Source organism: Natrix helvetica, assembly GCF_964273705.1.
Source record: "Natrix helvetica genome assembly, chromosome: 10".
NCBI lineage: Eukaryota > Metazoa > Chordata > Lepidosauria > Squamata > Natricidae > Natrix > Natrix helvetica.
Window position 1 is genome coordinate 12,999,113 of NC_138561.1, and position 20,593 is coordinate 13,019,705.

Sequence of the window (20,593 nt, forward strand, 5' to 3'; positions counted from 1 at the left end):
TCCTTCCTTCCTTCCTTCCACAATTCCCCCCCCCCCGAACTATTGAACAGTGCAAGTGATGTCCAATACTCCCAGCTTGTCTGTGATGTTCCTTGGATTATGGAAGGACCAGCATTTTGGAGAACTGAAATCATTTTATGTTCACATTACCACTTGTAGAAAAGTTAGATAATTTAGGAAAGCAGAATGAAAAGCCCTTCAATGTTTCTACCTGAAAATTAATGGGTGTTAAAAGGCAATATATTTTTCACACCCATCAGTATCAGCCGTCCTCTGGTGTGCTTTTATAGCCGCAAAGCCTAAATTAAGCAAGAGAAATTTGCGCTTGACTAAAGCCGTCAATACTTCAATGCTTTGCTCGAACTTCATTGCCCTTCATGCTATATTTTTCTGCTTCAGACAATCCTGAAAAGGTTTGCCAAGGATAGGGAACCATAGTCCTTCAAAAATGCTGCTTACCTAAAAACTCCAACTTGGTCCTAACCAGCAAGGATAATAGAGAGGGACGGTGTCAATTTGAAAATCACCCATTCATTCATTCCAGGCCTTTACAGACCTAGATAGCAACAGCTAACGAAGTTGGAAGGGACCTTGGAGGTCTTCTAGTCCAACGCCCTGTTCTTGCAGGAGACCTATACCATTTCTGATAGATGGTTGTCAAGTCTTTTTTTTTTAAAGCCTCCAGTATTGGGGTACCCACAATTTCCAAAGACAATTTGTTCCACTGGTTAATTGTTCTCACTGTTAGAAATGTTCTCCTTAGTTCTAGGTTGCTTCTCTCCTTGGCTAGTTTCCATCCATTGTTTCTTGTCCTGCCTAGAGTGCTTGGGTGAGTAAGGTGGTCCTCTCTTCTTGTGGCAGCCATGTTTTCTTGAATAAGCTTCAAAATGCCGAGTTTACACATTTCACTGAGCCTGGCGTGGGCTTCAAAAATTTTAGCAAGAGGTCCTCTGCCCGGTTGCTGGGTGGGTGTGGCCATGGTGGGCGTGGCTTAGTTGGTCTTCTGCACCATAGTGGGGGGGGGGTTGCCCTCCCCGGGCTCCGGAGACTTTTCTCGAGCCTCGGGGAGGGCGAAAATGGCCTCCCCAGGCTCCGGAGGCCCTCTTCCCAAACTTCCAGTAGGCTTGTTTTTTGCCCTCCCTGAACCTCCCTGCGTGCCCGGCACTTACCTGCATCCAAAACAGTCCGCGTGGGGACTCCTGGGAAGGGCAGGGTGGGCAGGGCCAGCCAGGAATGGGATTCGGGGGTTCTCCGAACTGCACAGAATCTTAGCTAGAGGTTCTACCGAACTCCCAGCAGCCCACTCCTGCACTGAGCTTTAACCAAACCAATTGAACCATTAATGATGGTTCTTCAAAGCTTACACAGGAACTTGTTTTCCTTCTTTAATGTAATGCTTGTGATTTAGTCTAAGCCTTTCCAAACAGTACATGTCATCTATCATTAAATAGCTGAGTTTCTAGAGACCACAAGAAGCGGTTCAGATTCATACAGGACCCTGAGTTCCCCATTTGCTCAGGTATTGGGGGTATTCTCCATTCTTTTTTACAAGAGTAGAGAATTTCGTTGTATTTAAGTACAATGACAATAAAGATTATACTTATACTTAATACACCAAATGTTCAGCTTTGTTGTAAAGTCGCCCTCCCCCCAAATCATTTGCCAATGCGAAATTTAAATTATTATGCTCATCACACAGTCAGGGAGAGGTTCAGAGTGGATTTGGCACATATGCCCACCTCCCAAGTGCTTCTCAAGGACTCGTGATAAAGGTTCTTGTTTAATAATATTAAAGGTACTGTGGTGAGATGTAAGCTATAAAATAAATAATAATAAAATGCAATAAAGCTGCATTTTGCAGTTGACCGATGGTGATTGTGTCAATGCTGATAGTATTCAAGTGCAGCTCCAGATTGTTCTGGTTGCAAAGCGCCAATTGGTACTATTTTTGCTTTCTTTTGCCATATAGCCATTCTGTTTCTATTGACAGTTTCCAGGTAAAACACATAGGAAAATCCCATTGGGGGGATAATCCACTTAGAGTTAGGTCTCCATGAATTTGGAGAGCAAAATGGACATCACCAATGGATTCCTGGCACTTTGGTATGCTTAGGAAGGTGCAGACTTTTTGATTCTATTTGTGTTTCCAGGTGAAATACATGGGAAAATCCCACTGGGGTAAAATCCTACTTAGGGTTAGGACACCATGAATTCTGAAAGCAAAATGGACATCGCCAATGGTTTCGGAGCCCATGGGTATGGTTAGGAGGGTGCATGCTTTTTGAGTCTGCCTTATCTATGTTTCCTGGAAAAATGAATGGGAAAATCCCATTGGGGTAAAATCCACTTAGGGTTAGGGTTAGGGCACCATGAATTCGGAGAGCAAAATGGACATCGCCAATGGTTTCGGAGCCCATGGGTATGGTTAGGAGGGTGCATGCTTTTTGAGTCTGCCTTATCTATGTTTCCTGGAAAAATGAATGGGAAAATCCCATTGGGGTAAAATCCACTTAGGGTTAGGGTTAGGGCACCATGAATTCGGAGAGCAAAATGGACAACACCAATGGATTCGGAGCCCATAGGTATGGTTAGGAGGGTGCATGCTTTTTGAGTCTGCCTTATCTATGTTTCCTGGAAAAATGAATGGGAAAATCCCATTGGGGTAAAATCCACTTAGGGTTAGGGTTAGGGCACCATGAATTCGGAGAGCAAAATGGACAACACCAATGGATTCGGAGCCCATAGGTATGGTTAGGAGGGTGCATGCTTTTTGAGTCTGCCTTATCTATGTTTCCTGGAAAAATGAATGGGAAAATCCCATTGGGGTAAAATCCATTTAGGGTTAGGGTTAGGGCACCATGAATTCGGAGAGCAAAATGGACAACACCAATGGTTTCGGAGCCCATAGGTATGGTTAGGAGGGTGCATGCTTTTTGAGTCTGCCTTATCTATGTTTCCTGGAAAAATGCATGGGAAAATCCCATTGGGGTAAAATCCACTTAGGGTTAGGGTTAGGTCTCCATGAATTTGGACAGCAAAATGGACACCACCAATGGATTCCTAGCACATTGGTATGCTTAGGAGAGTTTTTGTATATTGTGACTATTATTATTATTCATAGTTGTAATGACTGAGATTAAATCAGAAGTGTCTTGACTTCATTTGGATCCATTTCCAAATGTGGTCCAAAATCCACACTGTAGACCTACTCACTCTTTACTACAGATGTTACAAACGCCAGTGGGCTTTTTAAACCAAACGGCCCTCCGGAGGTTTATAGTACATCAGCTTTTTAACCGATTATAACTGAAAGTATCCACCACCGGGTGTCATTCAACATCTTTTTAAAAAGGGCTTTGGTGCACAAGTTGGTTTTTTTTTTTAAGATGCATTTTGTCTTTTGGCATTTCCCCTAAAATCTAAATAGGGAATTAAGCCAAAAATTACCAACTCAGTGACATTTGTAATAGTACAGAGCAGCAGATCAAGTACCTGATTTAGGATGGAAAAAACCCAAACTCTGATTTGGGAAGGCTTGCAACTGAAAAACGTGACAAACGTCAACCTGGGGTTTTTTCCATCTGCACCATCAACATCCTCGTTCCTTCTGTCCACTAAAAAAAAAAAAAGAAGAAGAAGAAGAAGAAGCAAAAAATGGATTTTCTGGTTTAGGGCGCCGGTGAAATCTTACCCAAATGCTCTCGCCTCATCTTTAAAGGCGGCAGAGTTTATTCATGGATTAGTTTTAACGACCATATCCAAAATCCCTTTAAAGATGCAGCTTTGACCAGCTAATTCGCAAGGAGCAGAAAACGGCTTTTGCAGCGCTTTGCAAGGGGCTGAAAACGGCTGGGAGTAAGCTTGCGTGTTCTTCTCCTCCTCCTCCTCTGTCTCGCGCAACGTCGGAATCCACCGGAAGGCCCGGCGGGCACCAAGCCTCCACCCGCGGGCTCGGCTTTGATCGCAGGGGCGGCAGCCCGTGAGGCCATCCGAGGACAAGCGAGGCTTGGCAGAGGGCGGGTTCGTTTCCGGGCGGGGCTGCTCCTTGTCGACTTTTTCCCTTCTCCGACCCCAAAAAAACCAGCCGGGAAGAGCCCACGAGTCGACGCGCTTTGGAGAACGTGGGTACTTGCGCGCACGTGGAGCTTTCCGTGTTTGCAGGCGCTGCGCTCCTGGGTTGTTTTTTTTTTTTTTACTGAGATAGGTGGGTGGGTGGAGAACTGATGGCAGGGCGTGGGGTTAGGGTTGAGCCGGATTGCAAACCGATTTCATCCAGGTTTGTTAAGGAAACGCTGGCCAAAAGGCGTGGGGGAATCTCCCCGTTTGCAAGAATAGAACAGAATTCTTTATTGGCCAAGGAATTTGTCTTTGGTGCAGATGCTCTCAGTGTGCATAAAAAGACAAGATACATTCGCCAAGAATCATAAGGTGCAACACTTAATGATAGTCATAGGGTACAAATAAGCAATCAGGAAACAATATCAATATAAATCGTAAGGATACAGGCAACCAAGTTACAGTCCTGCAGTCATCAATGGGAGGAGATGGGCGATAGGAAGGATGAGAAGACTAATAGTAATAGTAATGCAGCCTTAGTGAATATTTTGACAATGTTGAAGGAATTATTTGTTTAGCAGAGTGATGGCCTTGGGGGGGGGGGGAACTGTCCTTGTGTCTTGTTATTCTGGTGTGCAGTGCTCTATAGGTTCATTTTGAGGATAGGAGTTGAAATAATTTATGTCCAGGATGTGAGGGGGTCTGTAGTTATTTTCACAACCCCCCCTTTTTTTGACTGGTGCAGCATACAGGTCCTCAATGGAAGGCAGGTTGGCAGTAATTGTTTTTTCTGCAGTTCTAATTATCCTCTGAAGTCGCAGGCAGTTGCAGAACTAAGCCAGGCAGTTATAGAGGTGCAGATGACAGACTCAATTACAACAAAAGGCTCCCGGGTCGTGCACCTCCCTACTAAAAGTGACGCGGGGCGTGTTTATTCTATCCAGAGGAAGCGAGTTTGGGGTTGGGCTCAGCTGTCATTTCCCGTAGAGGAGGGGAGGAGCGCTTTTGCCTCGCCTCCGAGTAACTCACACGGCTTAGCAGGCAGGCTCAACCCGACACGAGGTAGGTCTTTTCTTCCCTAATCTTCCTAAGGGAGCACGGGCGTGGAGGTTTGAGAACGTACCGGTTCACTTTAATTCCTGGGGATGCCCGCATCCAAAAGAACCCGAAAACGTTCTATAAGTGCCCCTTCACACGTTCTAAGAAACCCTGCTGGGCGGATTCCGACGCGTTCGGAATTCTGTTGCGTGCCTGGTTGAAGCTGCAAAACTCCGAACGGCCGCTAGGGGGTCAGCGGAACCCAGCCGGAAAAGCCCCACGCGAGTTAGTACTGACGCGAGGGGCGTGGCTTCGCCACCCCCGGCCGCCATTCAGCTCCCTGAACACCGTCTCACGCCTCCCGCTGCAGCCAATGGCTGTGCGTTCCAGGGGCGGAGTCAAGCCTCTATTGAAGCCTCGCTTTTGCCTTGCCATACTGTAAGTCCAGCTGCTGCTTCTACTCGACGCCCCAAACTGGAATGTGATTTGCAAGGAGAAGAGAGAAAAGTAGGCTTTTTTCTCTTCGCGGAGGTTTCAGCGTGCCAGGAATTCAGCAAGTGAACCCATTAATCGCCTGGAGGAAAAAAAATACAGGGTTGGTTGCCTTGTTTTGGTTTTTAAGCTTGGGTTATTTCCTTTCTCTGTGGTGAGTTTATCAAAGGAGCGTCGTGTAAACGGGATCAGCCGTTCATGGCTGCAGATCGGATCGGCGCTGGTCCAGAAACGGAGCTGGGTTCAGGAGTTGCCAAGGAGCTCCTTTGAAGTTTGGAAGCTCTCCAGCTGGACGCCTAGTTAAGCTTGTCAATTCGGTTGCTATTCATTTTTTTTATTAATATGATTCTTTTTATTGCTCTTAAAAGTGCGACAGCAAATTTGGTGCGGTAGGGAAGATTTTTTTTTAAAAGGAGGCTCTGCATTTCTTTTTCCTTTCTAAAATCCTCTTTTTTTAATTTGATGTGTTAAAGCAGAATTAAAACGATGCAGATTTTGGAGTTAAGGAAGAAGAAGAAAAGTAATCAAGTGGGAAAGAAATGTAGATAAAGTATTAGAAAAGAGGAAAAAAGATTCTAAAGAATATCCCAACGTTTTCCAAAGTTGCAAAATTTGAAGGCAGTTGGGTGCATTTGATAAAGTTTTTTTCTCTCTCTCTCTCTTGCATAAGTGGGGAATGGATTTACAAAACTTAGGGTGTAAGTTTAGTAGAGGAACAGTTTCTCTGCTTGTTGGTTTACTTTTCACAGAGTAAGGAGCTGTGCATGTTTCAGAGCTGTGCTTTCATCATGTGCAATTTGAAATGTTTTGGAACCTGTGTGAATGCAGCTACTTTCTGTTCATTAAAACAGGAAGGTCTGTGTGGGAGCTTTCACCAGACCCTGAAATAAGATGCTGCTGCTTTAATAACCTGGAGAGTTGAAATAGCAATAGCATTTAGACATATATGCCTATTCACAGTGCTTTACAACCCTCCGTTTTACAGAGTCAACCTATTGCCCCCAACAATTTGGGTCCTCATTTTACCCACCTGGGAAGGATGGAAGGCTGAGTCAACTTTGAGCCTGGTGGGATTTGAACTGCCAAATTGCAGGCAGCAGGCAGGTAGCAGAAGTAGCCTGCAGTGCTGCACTCTAACCAATGCAGCTCATCTTTAATGTAATTCTGCGTGCAGTATAATTTTTGAAAGCTTGTGTGAAAAGATCAACCACCTGATACTTTTCCAGTTATCAGTGTTGGATTCTCTTGGTGTTCTGTTTTTGCTGGCTGACCTTTTTGCCTATGCAAATGTAACATCACACGAGCAAAGTCAACCAACAGCAAACCTCATCCACAAACATTGGTATCAGGAACTAAAATAACATTCCTTCTGCTGACCTGTTAATTCAAACAGTTTAGTTGGATGTGCGGCTATTAAAAACTTGGGTACATTTTAGGTTCTGTTTTGCTCAGCTGGCCTGATCACCCAAGGTGTTTAGTTGCACATTATATTTTGCACTGAGGTTGTGAAGCAATTACGTGAAGGGAGTATCAGGGGTGTAGTTATAGAGTGGGAAATTGCTGTTTTAAACAATGTCCGTGGCATGATAAAAGAGAAGGCTATTATATTCAGACTCAAAACAAGTTTGTATTTGTGTTTCTGAAGCTGATCTGAGTCGAGGGGAAGGTACTTCAGCGTAATATGGAAAATCAGCCCTTAAAAGGCTGCTTATTTTTGTCACTGCAATTTTTTATTGCGTGGCATGCACTGTCTTCCAGAATTTTTGTGCATCCCATTGTAGTGGGATCCTTTTTCTGTGCAAGAAAAATAAATCTTTGCCTGTGGATAAAAATAGAATAACAGAGTTGGAAGGGACCTTGGAGGTCTTCTAGTCCAACACCCTGCTTAGTCAGGAAACCTGACTAATGGTCAGGTATATATTGTGAATACATTTAAATTTATAGTTCAAGAGGAATAATGGCTTTTTTTTGCAATTGGCATGTTCCTGTCTATCTTTTTTTAAAATCTCACATTGATTTTTCAACAGGTCTTGGTGAAGGACATCTGCCTTGCTAATACTTGGAAAAAGCAAAAACATGAATGATTAACAAGGTAAATAACTTTGAAATGTTTCATAATTCTGATAGGTTTTTTTAAAAAAATTCTTTGTTTCTGTAGGTGGAAAAATACTTATTGATTATAATTTATGAGAATGGAGTGCAATAAGAAACTCTGAAAAAGAAAGCAGGTATGATTTGAAAAATCTGGCGAAGCAAAGATAATAGGGGAACCTGGATTCACTTAGCAATCACATTCACTTCAGGGTTCGCTTAACAACTGCCTTGTTTAGCAATAGGAAATCTGGTCCAATTGCAGTTGTAAACCAAGGATTACCTACGTATAACAGCCAAGATCTAGTATCTTCTTTCTCATTAAAAACAGAAGTTGTGAATTTTCCTTTTGACAAATGCAGTATTTCCACTTGTTCTTCTACTTGCATTGAAAACAAACAGAAGAAAAAGTGGCAGTGTTATATTTGTCAAAAGGAAACTACACAACTTCTGTTTTCAAATGAGAAAGTAGACAATGGCTCTTACCCGAATTATATACAGGTAGTCTTTGATTTTTGAGCACAGTTTGGACCAGATTTTCTACTGCTAAATAAATTGTTAAATAGTTGTCCAGTTGTTACGCGAATCACTGAAGTTAAATGAATAGCAACTGCACTTAAGACTTAGATACCGCTTCACAGTGCTTTACAGCCCTCTCTAAGCGGTTTACAGAGTCAGCCTATTGCCCCCTGAGTCAACCTTGAGCTGGTGGGACTTGAACTGCCAAACTGCTGGCAAGCAGTACTGCACTCTAACCACTGCGCCACCACAGAATCATATGGTTAAGCAATCTGGCTTCCCTTGTTATCTTTGTTTGTCAGAAGTTGACTAGGAAGTTCATGATTGACAATTACTAGGACCCTGCAACCATTGTACCTAAGGATATGTCAGTTACCAACTGCCTGAATTTTGATTATGCGACCTTAGGGTCTGTTGTAACTCCAAATGGTTGTAATTGAGGACTGATGTAATAGATGCATATAATTTACTAAGAAAACCATGGGCTGCAAGTCAAACTAGTCTGTCCAGGATAGTTGAGTTTTTGATTAGCGGGCATCAATTTGCATACTTTGGGCACGTAGTTGCAAGTGGGTGACTAGAAAAAATATATATACGTCATAGGATTCATACACATAACAAAAGAGGAAAGCAATAGTGGACAGATAGCAAGTGTTTATCCATGCAATGACCAGGAATTATGACCAGCTCAGTATTAACTAAAATCTAGATTAAATTTACAGGCACAGACATTGCCAGAAATATGATGCAGTGTAATGTGGTATTTGGCTTTTAAATCAATAGAAGAGGTGGTATTCAATAGAAGAGGTGGTATTCAGCAGTTTCTAACCAGTTCTGGACAACCAGTAGTGGAAATTTTGAGTAGTTCGGAGAACCGGTAAATACCACCTCTGACTGGCCCCGCCCCATCTAGTCTCTAGTCTTAGCTGATTGGGAGGATTTTGCAGTAACCTTCCCCTGGAGTGGGGAGGGAATGGAGATTTTACAGTATCCTTCCCCTGCCACGCCCACCAAGCCACACCCACCAAACCATGCCACGCCCACAGAACCGTTAGTAAAAAAAATTTGAATCCCACCACTGAATAGGTACTCTTATTTAAACTTGTGAACTGTGATTTACATCTTAGCAAAGTCTTTAAGAAGATGTTGGATAGCCATCTGTCTGAAACGGTATAGGGTTTCCTGCCTAGGCAGGGGGTTGGACTAGAAGGCCTCCAAGGTCCCTTCCAACTCTACTATTGTATTGTATTGTATTGTATTGTATTGTATTGTATTGTATTGTATTGTCTTAACAGCCAATTAAGGCTTATTCTACAAAATTGGATTAGCAAAATGTGTTGATGCAGTTTGGGGTCAAATAGAAACTTTAAAGGTATGTGAAAATGACCTTGGAAGGGGAATAAAAATGCTGCCTAGAGGATGATCAGATAAGGACGCAACCTGCAGCTAAACAACGAGTAGATAAAAAATTTTTTTTAGAAAAGAACCACCCTAGTTTATCTGGCAGTAAAAAGAAATGGTGGCAGGAGATTTATTCTTTCAGACTTGCAAGATTCTTTTATTGTAGCCTTATAAGAAAGCAGAATTAGCTCACTTTGTTGTATTTCCTGTCTGGTCTGCTTGGGAGGCTGACAGAAACAGCTATGAGACAGTAACTTCACAATGCATAATGCAAAAGAGTAAAAACAGGTGGTGCCAAATGATGAAACAATCCAGGACTTTTCTATGAGTGTTATGTGGGTTCATTCACTGCTTTTCTTCCTCCACATGTCTCAAGCAGAAATTGTCTCATAACCAAGTGACCTCAGTTGTGAAATGAGCAGGGACTCTTTGAGGATGGAGGGCGCCAGAAACTGACAGCTAACATATTACAACATAGAGTACAATAATAGAGTTGGAAAGGAACTTATGGGTCTTCTAGTCCAGCCCTCTGCAGGAGAACCTATGCCATTCTGGACTTTCTTTGGGCTTGATGGGATGGATACAGAGATAATAACAGGATAACAGAACAGAATAACAGTTGGAAGGGACTTTGGAGGTCTTCTAGTCCAACCCATGTCTCAGGCAAGAAACCCTAGACCATTTCAGAAAAATAGTTGTCCAATCTCATCTTAAAAACTTCCAGTGTTGGAGCATTCACAACTTCTGGAGGCAAGTTGTTCCACTGATTAATTGTTCTCACTGTCAGGAAATTTCTCCTTAGTTCTAGATTGCTTCTCTCTCTGATTAGTTTCCACCCATTGCTTCTTGTTCTGCTTTTAGGTGTTTTGTAGCAGCACCTTAGATGTTGAAACACTGCTATCATGTCACCCCTAGTCTTTCTTTTCATCAGATTTGTTGTTGCGAAGTTGTGTCCACCCATCACAACACCATGGGTAACGTTTCTCCAGACCTTCCTGTCCTCTACCATCTTCTGGAGTCCATTTAAGCTCACACTGACTGCTTCGGTGACTCCATCCAGCCACCTGATTCTCTGTCGTCCCCTTCTTCTTTTGCCCTCCATCTTTCCCAGCATTAGGCTCTTTTCCAGTGACTCCTTCCTTCTCATTAGGTGGCCAAAGTATTTCAGTTTCATCTTCAGGGTCTGTCTTTCTAAAGAGCAGTCAGGGTTGATCTCCTCTAGGACTGACCGGTTTGATCGCCTTGCAGTCCAAGGGACTTGCAGGAGTCTTCTCCAGCACCATAGTTCAAAGGTCTCCATTCTTTGGCGCTCAGCCTTCCTTATGGTCCAACTTTCACAGCCATCCATTGCAACTGGGAAAACCGTAGCCTTGACAATATGCACTTTTGTTGGTAGGGTGATATCTCTGCTTTTTAGTATGCTGTCTAGATTTGCCATCATCAGATTAGACATGCACAATTCCTGCAATTGTTGTTCAATATAGTTATAGCTGCTACTCCCCCTAGTCACCTTGGTTGTTATCTTTGTTGTCAGCTATCTTATATCCTGCCACTTAGATAGCTATCCTCCCAAAGCAGTTTGCAAGCAGGGTAAATAAGGGTCAATAAAACAGCAGTGAATATTGTTTGAAGGAGCAATCCATGAACAACAATATCTTTGTTACTTGGACGGTTAGTGGCTGTTGTGATTATGGGGAAGGGCCAAGAGAAAGAAGAATCTGGTTGAGTCAGTTTCTTGCCTTCCTGCCTCTCTCTTCTGAGATCTTTCTCAAGGGCAGATAATGGGTGGAGGTGAAGGAAGCCACCTGCCTTTCTCCTCCTATTTTGCGTCAAGTTTGGGCAAAGCTACCTTGAGTTGCAGAATTAAAATCAAGGATTACTTCTACTGATCTCATGAGTCAGATAATTTACCTGTGTGGATTTGCACACCGTGAGCTGCTAGAAAGGCACCGTACTTTATCTAAGTCTGGAATTGGAAGCAGCCTTGAGTTTATCTGAAATCTTGATTCCTCCAGCCCAGTTTTAGCCCGTGGGTGGAATTTACAAATTGGACTAACCCCTATCTGACGTCAAATTCCCCTGAAAAGAGAAGAAGTGGTTAAAGGAATTTAGTTCTAAGCTAGAAGGAGGAAGAGGGAAGACAATTACTCAGTTCTGGGAAAGTAGAAAGTATGATTAAGAGGCTGTAGTGTCCTTCAGAAGGGGTGGTGAAACTTCAGAACAAGCTTTCAAGACGGCTATAAAATATTCCTGGAGTTCTTGCCCTGTGTGTTCCTTGAATCCTGACCACCTCAAAGGGCTGGCAGAACTGGGCAATATACCCCCCAGTTACATGGACAAGCACAGTGTAGGAATTTTTGTTTTCAGGAAAGAAAGACACATACTGAGCAAAGTGAAAGATGGTATAGAACTGTGATGGCGAACCTATGGCATGAATGCCACAGGTGGCACACGGAGCCATATCAGCTCCAGCACACATGTCCGTGCAGACCAGATGATTTTTGGCCTTCCAGAGGGCGAGGGAAGCCATTTTCGCTCTCCCCAGGCTTCAGGAAAGCCTCCGGAACCTGGGGAGGGGACATGCGCGCATGCACGGGGTGGGTGGGTCAGTCGGTTGCGTGCATATGCGCAGGTGTGCAAGGAGGATTGAATTGCTGTGCGACAGCATGCACGCAGACAATTTTGGCCCGCCATAAGAAAAAGATTCACCCTCCCTGAAATAGAATATTATAGAGCCTTTCCTGCTTTCAAGCTTCCTTGATCTCTCTTTTCCCACGCTCCCTTGAATGGCGGTTGAAAATGATTGCATGTTGACATTCTCTGCATTCCAGCTATTAGCATCTTCCTTAGAAGCTCCAGCTTCCAATAGGACCCTGGCAGAATTGCCTCCTGGAAGGACCTGAATGAGTTTGGATTTAATTTTGGGCTTCTCCATTAAAAAGAAAAATTCTATATTGGTGTAGTTTTTTCACCTCTTTTCTTTTCTTGGCCATCATTGTCAAGTATGGAGAAGCTTATCTTGGAAGAATCTTTTAACTTGATAAAGTTATCTATTTGTCTTGGTCTCTCCAAATCCTGAACCCTATTTTACATGGTGGTGTAGGAGACGACGAGGCTGAGCCTGAGGGTGGGGTCAAACGCATCATCAGTTTAGAGTCTCTACACCGTTGTAAGAACTAATTCCAGCTCCCCTTGAAATCCGTTGACTCTTGTCTGGCGCCAATTCTCACTGACTTAGTAAATCTGATTTTTGTGTGCAGGTATCATAGAATAAAATTGCAATGCTTTGAACTCTGTCCTGGCTCCTGATTTCTTCCACCTGACAGGTGTTTCCTGTGTAAGTCCTTTAAAGGTCTTAAAGTCATGCTTGTTGAGGAAAACTCACTTGGTTTGGTTCCCATATTATACTAGACTCTAATCCGTTCTTTGCCAATGATATTTCCACAGAACTAACTGAAATAGAACCAACAGGGTAATGTGTGAATCAACTCCTGATAAGAAAGTTTTGACAAACTTTATCTAAAGTTTTGAGAAACAATTCTCTAGCTTTGGGTGAAGATTTAATATTGAAACCTTCTGTGTAGGAAGCCAGTGTTCTTCCACTGAGATAGGACATTTCCTAATGATTTTAGTTACTTGCAAGCTTTGATAAAAGGAGAACAACCACATGTAAACAGAGTGTAGGCTCATGTATCTCCAGAGATTAATTTCTTTGGAAATGCTCCTGTGCTTTGTTTTCATTTCTCCTTTATGTTTCTCAATAACAGATCAAAAGCCAGGCTCAGCTGTTACTAAAGGTAAAAGGTAAAGGTTTCCCTCGCGCATATGTGCTAGTCATTCCCAACTCTAGGGGGCAGTGCTTATCTCCATTTCAAAGCCAAAGAGCCAGCGCTGTCTGAAGACATCTCCGTAGTTATGTGGTCGGCATGATTAAATGCTGAAGGCGCACAGAATTCTGTTCCCTTCCCACCAAAGCTGGTTCCTATTTTTCTACTTGCATTTTTACATGCTTTCGAACTGCTAGGTTGGCAGAAGCTGGGACAACTAACAGGAGCTCACTCCATTATGCAGCGCTAGGGATCCGACCTCAAAATTGTGGCACCGACTGGTGACGGAGCTGCAGCAAAGAGAGGAAAGAGCCACATGTGGCTCCAGAGCCGCAGTTTGCTGACCCCTGTCCCAGACCAATGCAAGTTGTTTATTTGCTCACTACTGAGCATGTTTGCTCAGAAACAAGTACCCTGATATCAATAAGCCTGATTTCCTCTCAAAACAATGTGCATTAAATTGCAACCAAAGAGAAATGGGTAGCTAATGAACAATGCTACCTTATTTATTGGGTTTCTTCTATGCCAGCCATGAAGCTCAAATCCAATTTTTACATCCACATGTGAGATGTTACAAAATAGATTTTTTTTTTAAGTGAAGCATTTTGCAAGATGTTGATGACTGGGAGGTGGCTAACTTTTCATTTATAGCTATTTTACGAGAAGTGGGTCAGGCGTCCTTCATTGGAAAAAAAAACCACTGCAAAGCATTGGGTAATGCAGTTTCCTTAATTGTAAAAAAGTGCATTCTGGTGAACTAAAGTAGGCATCCCTATGGATTTTACTTTCCTAGTTGCTGCTGACTGTAGGGGCCAGTGCTCATCTCCGTTTCAAGGCCATTGAGCCAGCACTGTCCGAAGGCATTTCTGTGATGCCACAGAGCACTATTACCTTCCCACTGAAGTGGTACCTATTTATCTACTCGCATTTGCATGCTTTCAAACTGCTAGGTTGGCAGGAGCTGAGGCGAGGAAGGGAGCTCATCACATGGTGCTCAGGTCTCAAACTTGGGCTGCCAGCTTTCTAGCTGATAAGCCCAGCCTCTAAACTGCTGAGCTACCGCATCACCCTATTCTGATGACATAAACTTACAAACATTAACCCACAGGAGCAAATAATATGTTGTGTAAAAAGAGATGAGGTAAAAAGAGATAAGTAAATGGTTTTTGCTATCTTGGTGTCTACACACATTCCAGCAATGCCTACAGTTGGCAGTTTTGAAATCTACCTATTTTGTGGATGGTCTAAAGATCTGCAGACCTTTCAAGCAATGGAAATCCACAACATATGATGGGTTGCTAGGTCACCTACTTAAAAAGAAGTTTGAAAGCTCTCAAGGTCCTTATAGGTCATAATGTTCCACCTATTCTATTCCTGAAATAGCAATAGTAGCGGCACTTAGACTTATGTACCACTTCAGGGTGCTTTACAGCCCTCTTTAAGTGGTATACAGAGTCAGCCTATTGCCCCTAACAATCTGGGTCCTCATTTTACCAACCTCGGAAAGATGGACGGCTGAACCAACCTTGACCCTTGACACCGCAGGCCAATCCTTCACTGTTTCCAGGTCAGCCCCGCGTGCCCGATGTAAGCACCCCACGGACCAAATCCGGCCCTTGCATCTTGAGTTTGATGTCCCTGGTCTAGGCTGTGGCTCTTCCTCTTTTCTTCAAGGTCATTCCAACGTACCATTACCAGAAATTATGTAAGAAAAGGCCAAAGCTTCCGAAGATTTAGCAATCCGTTTCAAAAGATGTCTACCTTTACCATTTTTGAAAATTATAAAAATACTGAGTTTTGTAAGGAGGTATAGGGCTATGTTGAGAGGCTGCAGTTATGAAATCTTGGAGATTGCAAATTTTATTAATCATAACAACAAATGCAGAAATACAAAGAAAAATGAAAATAATGGGGAAACGGGACGAGAAGGGGAAGAGGAAAACGTGTAGGGTAAAAGCGAAACAAAACAGAAAACATTGACTTTCGACTCCTTTTGGCACAATAGAATAAGTTAATAACATAGAACCTCAACTTTTTATTTTTACATAATAATCTATGCTAGCCATTTCTATAATAGCAATCCTATCTGATTGGGGAAACCCAAAATCAAAGTTTCATTTCCCCCCCTCAAGCACAAAGTGCAGAAGTGGTTTCCAAGCAGAAGGGATATTGCAATTATGAAAGTGTCCTACTGCTGACCCCTGTTAAGATTCCAGGCATATTGTTTAATTTCTTCCATGTGAATGTTGCCAGGTTGATGAGTGTAAGTTGCCTATACAGACAAAATTATTATTGAGGACAATCCTAAGCGATTATGTCTTCGGAAGCCTCTTGGTAGAAAATTATTTGGTCAGCCCTTTTGCTGTAGAAATTGTGCGGTCTTCCTGTTTTCTCCTTTAATTATGTTTTCGTTTTACCTCTAGACTTTCCAGAACGTGCTGATTGGAAGTCTAAGGAATCGTATGATAGGCATTATGCCTAGCTGGGTTATTATTTCAAGGTCTGCTGTTGCCACTTTGCCTGGAAGAGGAGGACGCCTCTACTCCAGATACGTTATCTCCCAAAATCAAGCATGGAAAAGTCTGTTTGCCAAAGGTCGTTTAGGTTGGTCCCCAGCAAGCTGCAGCTGCAAGATCAATCACCCTTTCCCCCATCTGGGAAAAGCATTCCGGCACACCTCCACTGAGGAAGAAGACTTCTCCTTCCATTTGACGCCATCGCAGATCGACGAGGTCTTAAGGGCGAGCGAGTTGTCCTACACCGTCCCTGAATTTGATGGGAAAAATCCCAGCCCGGTATTGAAATTCGAGTCCAACCACCTGGCGGCCAACGTGCCGATAGAAGACCGCCGAAGTGCAGCAACCTGTTTGCAGACGAGGGGAATGATGTTTGGAGTCTTTGATGGCCATGCCGGCTATTCCTGCGCTCAGTCGGTTAGCGAGAGGCTGTTCTCGTACCTTGCCGTTTCTCTGCTGCCTCGGCAAACGCTGGAAGAGATTGAGTTGGCCGTGGAGTCTATGAAGCCGATTCTGCCTCTTCTCCAGTGGCACAAACACCCCAACGACAGCTTCTTCCACGAGGTTGCCTCCCTGTACCTGGAACAGCTCCGATATTATTGGCAAGACTTACTGAACTCGGACGCAGACCTTGGGCTGACGATGGAAGAAGCTTTGATCGGTGCTTTTAAACGGCTGGATTCAGACATATCGCTGGAAGCTCAGGCACCTTCCAAGAACGAACTTCTGAAAGATATCGCTCTGCAAGTGGCTTTCTCGGGTGCAACGGCTTGCTTAGCTCACGTTGACCAGGCCCACTTGCATGTAGCAAATGCTGGGGACTGCCGGGTGATCCTGGGCGTTCAGAACCCCAATGGCTCGTGGTCTGCTTTACCCCTTACCCGAGATCACAACGCTTTCAATGAGTCGGAAATCTCGCGGTTGAAAGGCGCGCACCCATCTTCTGAAGGGAACACCCTCATTATGAACGACAGATTGCTGGGCGTCCTTATGCCTTCCAGAGCTTTTGGAGATGTCATGTTCAAATGGAGTCAGGATCTGCAGCAGAGCATCCTTAAAAACCACTGCAACCTGGAGGATTTAAACATCTACGAGTACGTCCTCCCGTGTTACCACACCCCACCTTATTTAACAGCTGAGCCAGAGGTCACTTACCACAAAATCAGGCGGCAGGATAAGTTCTTGGTTCTTGCTTCTGATGGCCTGTGGGACATGTTGAGCAATGAAGAGGTGGTCCAGCTCGTTGCAAACCATACAATGGAAGATGATGTCCAGAAAACTCAGCTCACTTTTAAGAAACCAACCAGTCTGGGGTATGTACAAGACTTGCTACTTCGGAGAAAGACCCGGACTGCCCAGCCCTCTGACCAGAATGTGGCAACCCACCTTATCAGACATGCCATTGGCACCAATGAGTATGGAGAGATAGACCAGGAAAAGCTAATGGCAATGTTGACTCTTCCTGATGACTTAGCACGCATGTATAGGGATGATATCACGGTTACAGTGGTCTATTTTAATTCAGATGTAATTGACAGATACTATCAAGAGGAGGAAGAAAGATCCTGAGTTACACGAATTCCAAGAGTCACTTCACTTCAAATCCCCTTCACTTCAAATTCCCTGAAAGATTCTTGCATGAGAGCCTCACCCATAAAAACTCTGTCCTGCCTTCAGGAGACCAAGTTTAGTTCTCTGAAAGCCATGAATTCCTATAAAAATCCATTCATTTTTGGCTTGTAAAATAATTTTGGGGCAATCGTTTGATTTTAGTGGAACACCTGGGCTTTGTCGTCAATTGGGTGTCAGCAGGGGTGAAATCTACTTATCTTCGCTACTGATTCGCAAATGTGAGCGCACACGCCACCTCAAAAACATCAAAAATGGACGGGTGGGTGGGTGGAGCCTGCTACCAAGCGCCCCTGCAAAGGTAAGTAGAACAGAAAGGGGGGGGAGTCCACTATGCCACGCGATTTAGATTAGCTAGAAAGCAGGAAATCCTGCTTTCTAGCCAATATAAATCGCGCATCACAGCTGATCATCGGAAATACCGGTTCACCCTAACCAGGTGCATTTTATTTTTACTACCGATTTGGGCGTACCAGTCCGAACTGGTAGCATTTCACCCCTTGGTGCCGGGGAGAAACTGGTAATGGTTATTTAAGTGGAAACTAAACTTTGTAGCTAGAAACGTGTGTGAGTTGCTTGTGATGTTCAAAATTTCTAAAGTAGATTGGAATGGCAGATAGTGCTCTTCTTCTATGACAGGGGTCCCCAAACCTCGCAATTTTAAGACTTGTGGACTTCAACTCCCAGAATTCTCCAGCCAACTAGGCTGGCAAGAGAATTCTGGGAGTTAAAGTCCACAAGTCTTGAAGTTGCCAAGTATGAAGACCTCTGCTCTACAAGGTCTCCAAAATGACCACCAGGGAAAAGATTGCACCCAGGGGAAGAGATGAATTATCTTCCCGAGGACACTTTGAGGTATAATGGGGTTGGGGATTCCAATCCATACACGCTGACTTGTACTAAAAGGCAGAGGTGCTACTCCAAAGGGAGCTTACTATGAGCCTGTCCAAGAATTATATCTAATAATGCTTCTTTGCCACTGCATATCCATTTCCGCCAGGTCAAAATCCCCTGCCACTGGAGCTCCTTAAAGATACAGCTATTTTCATAGGGTTGTGGAGGGTCAGTGCAACACTTCCCCCAAGGCAAATCCATTTCTGGAATGCTGGATTTTGTCTTCTGCTCCCAAGATATTTGCAAAGGTTCCTGATGGCATCATCACCTTACATTAATATGGAAAGTTTCTTTCAGCTATTTAAACAGTGTCCACAGTACCAGTTTTCCACCTTACCTTTCTGTTTGAAGGCCTGCAACCCGTTTTCTTTCCTCACCTGAACGGCTACTGTTCATATACTGCATCAGTTACTACTGGAATACTCGTAGAAAGCACTTCAGGGATTTCAAACTCCTGTTGATTGCTTCTGCTACCATAGCAGTCTTACGTGAGTCTCTCTTGTTGTCTTTAAAAAAAGAGCAGCTTCAGAATGGATTACTGAAAAGGTCATTGGAAGACATTTTACAGTGCAAGGAGATAAGGAGATATTTGCACCCTTGGATCAACGCACAAAGCTGCAAACAAATGGCTTTAATTTCCTGAGAATGGACAAATATTGTGCTTTTTATTTACGTTCGATCTTTTCAAACACCTGTTGACTAACATTCTGTTTGATACCAGTCATGCATGAGTAATACACTGTGTTGATGACAGTTCTCTGAAAAAAAGCAGGGTTTTATTATAGTACACACTTGTCACTGTCTGATTCATGATTTTAGGGAAGTCGGCAACGCTGCATTTCATTTCCTTTGAATAGTTTGCCGAGTTACACTTGGCATCAGGGATGGGGTTCAAAACTTTTAGCAAGGGGTTCTCTGCCCAGTTGCTGGGTGGGCGTGGCCATAGTGGGCGTGGCCTAGTTGGCTTCCTGCACCACAGGGGGGGGGGTTGACCTCCCCAGGCTCTGGAGGCTTTCTTGGAGCCTCTGGGAGGGTGAAAATGACCTCCCTGAGCTCCAGAGGCCCTCTGGAGGCCAGAACAAGCCCATTTCCGGCATTCCCAAACTTCCGGTAGGGCCGTTGTTTGCCCTCCCCAAGCATCCATGCACGCCCTGCACTTTACCTGCATCCAAAATGGGCCGCGTGGGGACTCCTGGGAGGGGAGGGGTGGGGTGGGCGAGGCCAGCTAGGAGTGGGATTTGGGGATTCTCCGAACTGCACAGCTAGAAGTTCTCCCAAACCCCTGTGAACCCCCAGCAGCCCAGCCCTGCTTGGCATTCTTCAACTTGCATTCCAATTCAACATAAAAACCGAACAGACCATTTTTTTTAATGGACAAACATTTACAATTTTCTTTTAGGGAAATTTCAGAGCTTTTTGAATGACCCATCAGATAGCAGATATTTTCGGACTAAGCCCAGGGAGAATTAAAAGTCTTCAAATGACAAAGAGGAAGGAGTGGCTCAAATGAAGCAATCGCACGAAAGCTACAGAATGGTTGATTAAATTTGATGTCGTTAAGAGAAGTAGTTCATATCCTTGGTTCTAAAGAATGGCCTGTGGTTTACAGAAAAAAAGGGAACAAGTTGATTAAGAAGAATTAAGGAGGAAGGAAAAACACAAACCTTGTAATATATTGTGCTTAAAAATTCAGAAAAGGGGTTATAGGATCTTCCTTAATGTTAGCGTTAGAAAAACATAAAGGGCTAATAGTTCTAGCAGTTTGAACAACAACAACAAAAATTTAACAATAAAATATTGCTTAAAACAAGAATACCCGTGGTGGGATTCAAATAATTTAACAATCGGTTCTCTGCCCTAATGACCAACTGAGTAGGTGGGGCTTGATGGCCATGTGACTGGGTGGGCATGGCCAACTCAATGTCACGTCAATGAGCGTGAGTGTTACAATGTAATATGGGTTAACCAGAGAGGCAGTTTCTGTAAGCAAGGATTAGGCTAGAAACAACACCAGAATGTTTCCTTCCTGCCTTACAGAATTAGCCCTGTAAAGTGGGAAAAAGGACAAAATGAGATTTCTCCCAACAATCAGTTCTCCCAACCGCTTAGAAAGTTTATAACCGGTTCTCC

General features: G+C 43.7%; 1 protein-coding gene across 4 annotated transcripts; it reads left to right on the forward strand.

Annotated features, from left to right (window-relative positions):
- The first annotated feature begins 3,720 nt into the window (after nt 1–3,720).
- PDP2 (pyruvate dehydrogenase phosphatase catalytic subunit 2) lies at nt 3,721–20,247 on the forward strand. Of its 4 annotated transcripts, none has more exons than XM_081963121.1 (3): nt 3,721–4,121; nt 7,614–7,678; nt 15,848–20,247. In XM_081963121.1, the coding sequence occupies exons 2-3, from the start codon at nt 7,667–7,669 to the stop codon at nt 17,507–17,509; spliced, it is 1,674 nt and encodes a 557-aa protein (XP_081819247.1). In that variant the 5' UTR covers nt 3,721–4,121; nt 7,614–7,666; the 3' UTR covers nt 17,510–20,247. The 4 variants fall into 4 exon arrangements, with proteins under 4 accessions (XP_081819247.1, XP_081819246.1, XP_081819245.1 ...); XM_081963120.1 differs by lacking the exon at nt 3,721–4,121 and adding an exon at nt 4,983–5,118; XM_081963119.1 differs by lacking the exon at nt 3,721–4,121 and adding an exon at nt 5,499–5,601.
- The last annotated feature ends 346 nt before the right edge of the window (nt 20,248–20,593 follow it).